This window comes from Muntiacus reevesi, chromosome 18 (genome assembly GCF_963930625.1).
Source record: "Muntiacus reevesi chromosome 18, mMunRee1.1, whole genome shotgun sequence".
NCBI classification, from domain to species: domain Eukaryota; kingdom Metazoa; phylum Chordata; class Mammalia; order Artiodactyla; family Cervidae; genus Muntiacus; species Muntiacus reevesi.
Genome location: NC_089266.1, coordinates 47,449,942 through 47,458,407, shown reverse-complemented (window position 1 = coordinate 47,458,407; position 8,466 = coordinate 47,449,942). Strand labels below are relative to the sequence as shown.

At 46.8% G+C, this 8,466-nt stretch overlaps 1 protein-coding gene across 1 annotated transcript; it reads right to left on the bottom strand.

The window, feature by feature from the left end:
• Nucleotides 1-426: 426 nt before the first annotated feature.
• Nucleotides 427-5,347, bottom strand: LOC136150187 (regakine-1-like). The gene is made up of 4 exons (XM_065910936.1): nt 5,225-5,347; nt 2,891-2,898; nt 1,003-1,130; nt 427-812 (listed from the first exon to the last, which is right to left on the bottom strand). Exons 1-4 carry the CDS (start codon nt 5,292-5,294, stop codon nt 680-682), a joined length of 339 nt encoding a protein of 112 aa, XP_065767008.1. The 5' UTR covers nt 5,295-5,347; the 3' UTR covers nt 427-679.
• Between the last annotated feature and the right edge of the window lie 3,119 nt (nt 5,348-8,466).

Sequence of the window (8,466 nt, the reverse complement as noted above, 5' to 3'; positions counted from 1 at the left end):
CAAAGAGTCGGACACGAGTGAGCGACTGAACTGACTGAACAGATTTTAGGGGGGAGCACAAGGGGGCGCTATTATGTTTTGAATGGCAGAGACCCGGGGGAGAGCTTTCTAGCAAGGGTGAGCCAGTTCTGCCCACTTGGACGAGGGAGTGAGGAGGTGTGTTTGGAGTGCACCTCAGCTCTGCACATGCAAACAGAGGGTCTCCCCACGGTCGTCTGTATTCACACTCTTCCTCTTATCTAAGGGCCCTGAACTGGGATCACTGTTCATCCCCCTGATTCTAACTATGCCCCCATCATTCCACTATTTACATCTACTCCTATTGAAATGTTTACAAGGCCCCGGATATGCAGTAAATACCATAGAAGTGTCTATAAAATCAAAGAAATGACCAGGCTGTCATGGAGAGAACCAATTTAAGCCACCAGTCCCTTTCTGCAGCACAGATTTATTTCAAGACCTGAGCGCCTGCAAGGAGACAACTGATGCTTTCCGGGGGCCACAGTCTCCTCTGGCCCCAGAAGGCGGAGCTTCACAGCAAAGCTTCAGGAGAGCGCAGACCATCAGAGCAGGAGCAGGGAGATGCACACATGGGCTTTCATTCAGGCCAGGACTCGCCCAGGGCCCATCTGGGCTGAGGGAGCTGGTTGGGGAGGGGAGGTGGCTCTGTGGCCTCTTCTCATGATCCCTCGACTGTGAAGGTCCCACTGCTCCCAGCTCCCTTGGACTTTTGGTTCAGGTATATGATGTACCTCTGCACCCAGGCCTGGCCTGGGTTGGCACAGATCAATCGCCCATGTCTGGTCTGGAAGCTGAGGAGCAAGGAGAAGATGAGAAACGGAGAGTCAGCGGGCAAAGAAGAGTCCGCCCCACCACCCCAGCCTCTCCCGCCGCCCCCACCAGCAGCTCCTCCCGTGTCACCCCCCCACCCCACTCGTGTCTCTGTTCCTAGAGAGTCCCGGCCCCCCCTCCTCCCAGCCCTACTGGTTCTTGAGATCGCACCCTTTCCATTGTTGGGGGGCTGTACTTACCTGACCCCTGGCTGGGGCACTGGTCCTTGGGTAATTTTCCACACGAGAGAGTGGGATTGCCATTGACATGTAGGAGAAACAGCAGGTTATCAGCTGGTTCTGCCACACCTAGGGCTGTAAGATGTTGGAACCTTCTCCATGAGGAAGCTTAGACCTCTATCTGCACCCCCACAGCCCCTGAGGTGGGGGAGTGTAGGGAGGGAAACAGGAGACGGGAGCATCTGGCAGGAAGTGTTCTGGTCTTCCTCCTCCCCACCCCACCCCCTTTTTAAAAATCTTTTGGCTGTGCTCCCAGGCATGTGGGATCTTAGTTCCACAGCCAGGGGTGGAGCCAGTGGCTCTGGCAGCACAGAGTCTTAACTACTGGACGCCTAGGGAAGCCCCCTCCCACCCCTTAAATTGTCCTCCTCTGAGACATCTTCTCCCTCCCACTGCCAGCCCCTCCCAGCCTCATGTCCCAGACCCTCTCCGGGCTGGGATGGGAGTCTGTGGCCCTACTGTTTCAAATTTCTGATTGTCCTCAGGATTCAGAAATAAGAGATCAGAATTCCCAGAAAATCTCAAATCATAAATTTTTTCATGTTTGTCTTTTTTTAAAAATTGAGATATACATGGATGTATGACATTATATTCATTTTAGGTACACTGTATGTTTAAGTTTTTTAAATTTTTCATTTTATTTGAAATTATTTTTTTTAAATTTTATTTTATTTTGAAGTATAGTTTCTCTACAATGTTGTGTTAGTTTGTATATTTTTGGCAGCACTTTTTTCTCACTTTTTAAAAATAATGTAACTACATAGTAAATAATGAATCATTTTTTACTGATAGGGTTTTTTTTTTAAGTTTCAGAAGTTTTCTGTAAAAATAAATAAATCCAAGGTAATAATAAATGATGTTTCTATGTATAGTGACAAGATGACTCAGTAACACATTGAGTGTTCTCTAGCAGATAGAGACAGTTGATAATAGAAAACATGAAGAGAGGGTGCATTAACACAAAGTAAAGGGTTGATGAAAATCATTTAAAAATTGAAAAAAATGCTATAACTATTTGATATTTAAAATATTTTAAAAGTATCATTCAAAAATAAAATTTTTAAACATAGGAAGCATTGAGACTTCCCTGGTGATTCAGTGGTTAAGATGCCACACTCCTAATGGGGCCCAGGTTTGATCCCTAGTCAAGGAACTAGATCCCACATGCTGAAATGAAGACCTACGGCAGCCAAATAAATAAGACAATAAAAAAACTAAACAAAATAAAATACAGGAAACAGTTGCAAGTTATTTGTAGTCTTTACTTAGCTTTGTTTAGCCTCAAATATTTCAAACATGGAACATTTTTTCCACATTGGGTTAGCTAAATTGTTGAAAGTATGTCTAAATGCATTTTCAAGTTGGAGTTTGAATACTAAATGCTTCATATAATCTCATTTCCTATTTTAACGATGGACATGTCTTGTCTGCTTGTCCTGAATTTAGTTTCTCCTTTCAAATTGGTATTGCTTTGGCAAATTTAGATTTTACAGAAAAGTTAGCCAGTGTTTCTGGTGTCATGTCCTAGTATTCCATGACATTTATACATTTACTCTGTGTATTTCTTCTGTCCAAGCATTTATGAAGAACTATCACCTTCAGCAATTATTCAAACCCTGGGCAATTGAACGTTATGGGCAATGTCAGTGAACGTTATTATTCAAATAACATAATATCCACATCTCTGAGCAAGAATCACAGTTGGAGTTGCCCACTTAAGGACATAATTTGCTTTTCCCAACTTGTTCTTTCTTGAAACACCACTTACATGATTGTGAAAGTATATGAGTTTTACAAACTCATTAGCATTTCTTAGCAACAGATGGAGCTGTGAACTCACACTTTTAGCAGGGCGATGGTCTCAAGCTACCGGATGGGGATCACCTCCTCCCTAACTGCTTCCAGCCGCTCCACATGCTGATCTTAACCTTGAACTCCACGTGCCAAGTGTTTACCGCTTTTGTTCCTGATGTCAGCAAATTCCTTTAAGTCAGTAACATCTCTCTGTTGAGTGTCATGTGGTATTCTATCAGAGAATTAGAATACTTTTTCCCATTTTCCCAATTGCTCTACTGAGTTTTGGGGGGACCTGTAATTTAGAAAAAAACATGTAATTTCCTGAGAAGTATAATTTCCCACATGAAGATGCTAGTGGATGCCTAGGGTAGGCCACAGCAGCGTGGGACTGTTCCCCTGCATCTGAGAGCACCCTCCCTCACAGGTCTGGCAGTGGTGGGCACTGCTAAATGTGGGAGGTTTGCTCGACTCAGAGGAGCAGGGCCTTGGCTAGGAGGCAGGAAATCTCCACCTGTCCTTGTTTCTTCTCCTGAAAGCTATGTGACTCCAGGCAGGACACCCACCCTTTCTGAATCTTTGTCCTTAAAATGGCAAATAGTAGCCTTAGAGGAATTACTGTGCAAACTGGTATTCACACTGCTGATTGTTTTGTGCAATAAAGGCATTATTACCCCCACGGAACAGACGAAGAAGCTGTGGGCCGGGAAAACTAGATAAGACACAGAAGGTCACAGGCTGGCCAGAGCAGAGCTTCCAGACCCAGGCTCCCGGGGAGAGATGATCTGCTTCTGCCCCCAGTGCATTCCAGTGTGTTGCCTGAGCGAGTGTCACGGAGTCAGCTTTTTATGTATACCTGGGATAAATCCTCCCTCGGGATGCTGGGCAGGGCAGCTGCAGCTCCGGGTCGGGCATGGGATCACCAGGGTCAACACTGATACACTTACCACCAGTCTGGACCCAGACAACCATGCTGTGGGTCGTTTTCAGTACAGTGTTCAAAAACATTACCTGTGTTAGACAGCATTCCATCATGAAATAGACTTGTGTTGGATGACTTTCCCCAACTGTCGGCTTAAGTGAGTTCTGATGGGCGAGGGTAAGCTATGGTGTCTGGGAGGTTCGGTGCATTATATGCATTTTCAACTTCCGGTATGTTCCATTTCCGGTGCGTTTATTGGGAGGTAACCCCCTCGTGAGTCAAGGCAGATGTGTGTTGAAACTCTACTGCAGTCCTGGGGCCTGGCTTAGTTCCTGATGTGGCTCATCTCCCTTCCTCACACCCTTTGAGAAGTTATCACTGATCCCGTTTGCAGATGAGAAGCTATACGACAATAATTGAAATTATTGAAAAGCAGTGAAAAGCTCTTTCGCAGTCAAAATTCCTGGAAAATAGCTGTCAGATATGCCATTTGACATAGCAGAGTGTCAAATGACAGTCCTAGCATGGAGTGTTGTTCAGCCTCTGATTCTGGTTGACATTCAGCTCATGAGAGTCATTTCCTGGGAAGCCTCCTCCCAGGTCCACCTTCTCCCCTGGCCCCAGCCCCCTGCAGAGAGGCAAGCAGGCCTGCTGAGGGCAGTGAGCTGGGGGTCAGGACACTGGGGTTTGGCCCTGCCTCTTTCACAATCACCTGCTGCTTCCTCTTCCAGTAGCCAGGTATTTACTGAGAGATCAGCACACGGCTCTGGGCCGTGTACACACTGGACAGGTCTTGCGGGGAGAGGAGGGAAGCTGACCTGGGTGACTCAGGCTCAAATGCCCCGAGCCCACGCGGACAGCAGCTGGGTGTGGCGGGCAGTGGGCACCCTGAGGCCTGGGCAGCGCCCCCTGTCTAAGGGGACAGCACCCCCACCTCAGTCCCAGTTGGAGGTGAGCTTGTGGAAACTCGGGCTTGTGTCTGCTTGGTCTCCCATATTTGTGAAAGAAATGGGCAATAGGGGTTTTTAATGTTTCCAGTTTTTCAATGTCGGCAACCATCCAAATATGGTCAGACCCGGTCTAAGCCGTGAAGAGAGTGTGATCATTTGTGGCTTCCTCTCGCCCAGATTCTGCTCCTGCCTGGACGCAGCTGAGCAGACACCTGGAGAGCTCTGGGTCAGCTTCTTGAGGCTGAGACCAAAGGCCAGGAAGGCTGTTTTCAGAGGCAGGTTTTCCCCAGGGGAGGCAGAAGTGAGCCCCGACCAGAAATGGGGAGACACCCTCGGGAAAGACCCTGTCTGTTTGGCAGGAACCCCAGACCATGTTTTCCAGACCACACACGCCTCCTCACTGCAGCCCCCGACCCTGCCCACCCCCACCTTCAGTCTGCAGCCCCTGAGTTCTCTTTGTTCAGAGCAATGAGAGTAGCCACTCTCACCTTCATTAGCCTCCGAGTGCAGGACGGCAAGAGTGAGGAGGAAGGCCAGGGTAGCCAGGCTGACCCTCATCGTTCTGGGTGCCGACCAGCAACAGGAACAGGGCTGGGCGGAGGACTCCTGGGTTCTCTGGCTCCTTGAAATCTGGGCTGTGAGCCTCCTTTATAAGAGACTGCTGCTCAGGAAGTCAGAAGATCCAAAAACTGAAGGTTGCATGGCAATTTTGATTCTTTGGAATTGTGACCAATGACTTATGTAAATTATGAGAACTCAGTCAATTTAGGCAAGGAAAAGAGGACGGCAGAGAATGATGCTGGCTTTCAATTTGGCTGATATCTTGAGGGTGGTGGCGGGGGAGGCCCGGAGACCAGGAGCTGTGTCAGAAACGGCCCCCCTCTCCTGGTCTCCCCTGGGAGCCTGGATAAGCCCCCTCGGTGAGCCCGACCTCAGGTGTGGACCATGAGCTCAGAGGCCGGGTGACTGTCTCAGGATCAGTAGCTCCGGCCCGATGCCAGGAGACGGATGTGGGGGTGAGTGCAGGGTTCACCCTGAGCACAATGTCCAGGCCTGATGGGGGCTGGGGGGAGAAGCAGGCTCCAGGGGTTCCTGGGACGGCTGGGCCTCACCATCAAGGATGGACTGAAAGTTCTTACCTAGGCAGAGCTGAAGGACCCTGCCCCCTGCCCAGCCCAGGGAGCTTCATCAGACCCTTAGCTACCCAGGCAGGGGCCCGGGCTCTCTGCTCAGCCAGGCCGGCCTCCAGGACAAGACTGAGGGCAGGTTTCTTCTGGACTGAGCTGGGGGAGCCAGAGGCAGGGCAGTGTTGTCCACAGAATACAGTTGTGTCTTGTCATCCTAAGTGTGTGCTGCAGGGGCCGTGCTCAGGATGTGAGGATGGTTTAGTGACCGAGATGGAAGGTGCCAACCATCCTGGGTGCCTGCGGCCAAGGAGGTTCCTGGGATATGGGACTTCCAGTGCTGACACAGGGAAGATTGGTCATCCTACTAGGAGGTCAGGCAGAGGTGACTGTCCCCACCTCCAGTCCCACCAAATTCAGATCAGGCACCTGTGTGGTTTTTTCCCATTTATTTTCATTGTGATTACAATACATATCATGTAGAATTTGCCATCATAAACAGTTCAGTGGTGTACATTCAGTGGTGTTAAGTACATTCATACATTGTGCAGCCAACCCCCATCCATCCACAGAACTTTTTTCATCTTCAAAACAGAAACTCTATGCCATTCAACAGTGACTTCTCATTCTCCCTCCCCAAGCCACTGGCATTCACTGTTCTACTTTCTGTTTCCATGAATTTGACTATTCTAGGTACCTCACACATGAGTGGAGTCATACAGAGTTTCTCTCTTGGTGACTGGCTTTTTTTCTCTTGGTATAATGTCTTCAAGGTTCATCCATTTTGGAGCATGTGTCAGAATTTCCTTTCTAAGGCTGAATTTTATTGCACTGTCTATATACCATGTTTTGCGTGTCCATCCATCTGTTCATGGACATGGGCTGCTTCCACATTTTAGCTATTGTAAACAAATGTTGCTATGAATGTGACCATACAAATACCTCTTTAATATCCTGTTTTCAATTTTTTTTAATTTTCAATGTATTCATTTTTTTAATTGAAGGATAATTGCTTTAAGAATTGTGTTGGTTTCTGCCAACATCAACATGAATCAACCATAGGTGTACATATGTCCCCTCGCTCTTGACCCTCTCTCCCACCTCCCTCCCCATCCCACCCCTCTAGGATGTTACAGGGCCCTGGTTCGAGTTCCCTGAGTCATACTGCAAATTCTCACTGGCTATCTGTTTTACATATGGTAATGTAAGTTTCCATGTTACTCTCTTCATACATCCCACCCTCTCGTTCTTCACCCTGTTTTTCTTTTCTTTTTTTTGCCTATACATCCATAACTGGGATTGTTGGGTCATATGGTAAATCTATTTAAAAATTTTTCAGGAACTACCACACTGTTCCACAGCCATTGCATCATTTTATATCCCCATCAACATTGTACAAGAGTTCCAATTCCTCCACATCCTCACTAACATTTGTGATTTTCTGTATCTTTGAGATTAGCCGTACTAATGGTGTGGGGTGATATCTCATGGTGTTAAATATCTGTGTTTTCATCAGTTTTACATAATAGGGTTCCAGTTTGTTTGCAAAGAAAATGTCGCCTACTAAAAGGAAAAAAGTTAACCCCCTGTTCTTATGGAAAGAGCAGGAACTTTTGATCTAGTCAGAGGCATTGTTTCAAGCCCAGGAGTTCACCACTTACAAGCTATGGGAACTTTGAGGTAATTTTGTTAAACTTTTAAAGCTTTGCATGCTTACTGAAAGGTGTATGTGTTACCGACAGTGAGGTCCAGCTGCTCGCCACTCAAAAGCCAATGAAGAGGCCAGTTTGGTGGAAAGTAAAATTTGCTTTGTTTCGGATGCCAACAACCAGCAAGAATGGACATCTGTCCAAAGGCCACCTCCCCACCACTGACAATCAGTGAACAAGAGCTTTTATAGACAGAGGGAGGCAGATTCATGCAGAAATAGCACAGGCAGCTCCGACAGTCATCTTGAAATTGTCCTTGGTGGTCTGCCCAGCGTCATCTTGATTATTTTAGGTACTGTTAATCTTAGGGTTGAGGCTGGTTCTCAGAATTGTGGCAGCTTATGTCACAGCTAGTCTGGTCATCACGCAGTTCACTTCTTCCACCTGGTGAGAGTTTCAGTATCAATTAATAAAAGACAACTCACAGGATATGGACCGTAACATTATCTATGGCCCTTGAGAAGGAGCTAAAGGTCCTTGACTATGCTTAGTGAATACACTATTATTACGTAGTCTCCTGTGACTGTTTTCCCTTGTTTCTGCATGTTCTTACTTCTCTAAACTTATTCTTTGGCAAAAGTTTTCCCACAGACAAATGGCAGGTAGAAGATATGGGGGATAAGAACCATAGGTTCTGCTCCATTTCATATACCCTAACAATCTAAGTGAGTGAAATTTTCCTTATGTGTCCATATTGAGACCTTCCTTGGGGCTGAGGTTCATTCATTCAGTAGGTTTTTTTTAATGTTACTTTATTTTTAATTTAAAACATTATTTTCTAATTTTTTAACCTATGTTTATTGAACTGCTACTGTGTTCCAGGCACTTTCTAGAACTTGGGGATACAGAGGCAGACAAGAAAAGCAAGGCTTTTGCTCTTCAGGTGCTCAAATTCCA

What these genes read in the sequence shown, in the direction of transcription:
- LOC136150187 (XM_065910936.1), bottom strand. Translation starts at nt 5,294, where the DNA reads ATGAGGGTCAGCCTGGCTACCCTGGCCTTCCTCCTCACTCTTGCCGTC. An exon ending in GCCCCCCAACAATGGAAAGG is followed by an intron (nt 813 to 1,002) that starts GTGCGATCTCAA and finishes CTTGCTCCTCAG; the next exon opens with CTTCCAGACCAGACATGGGC.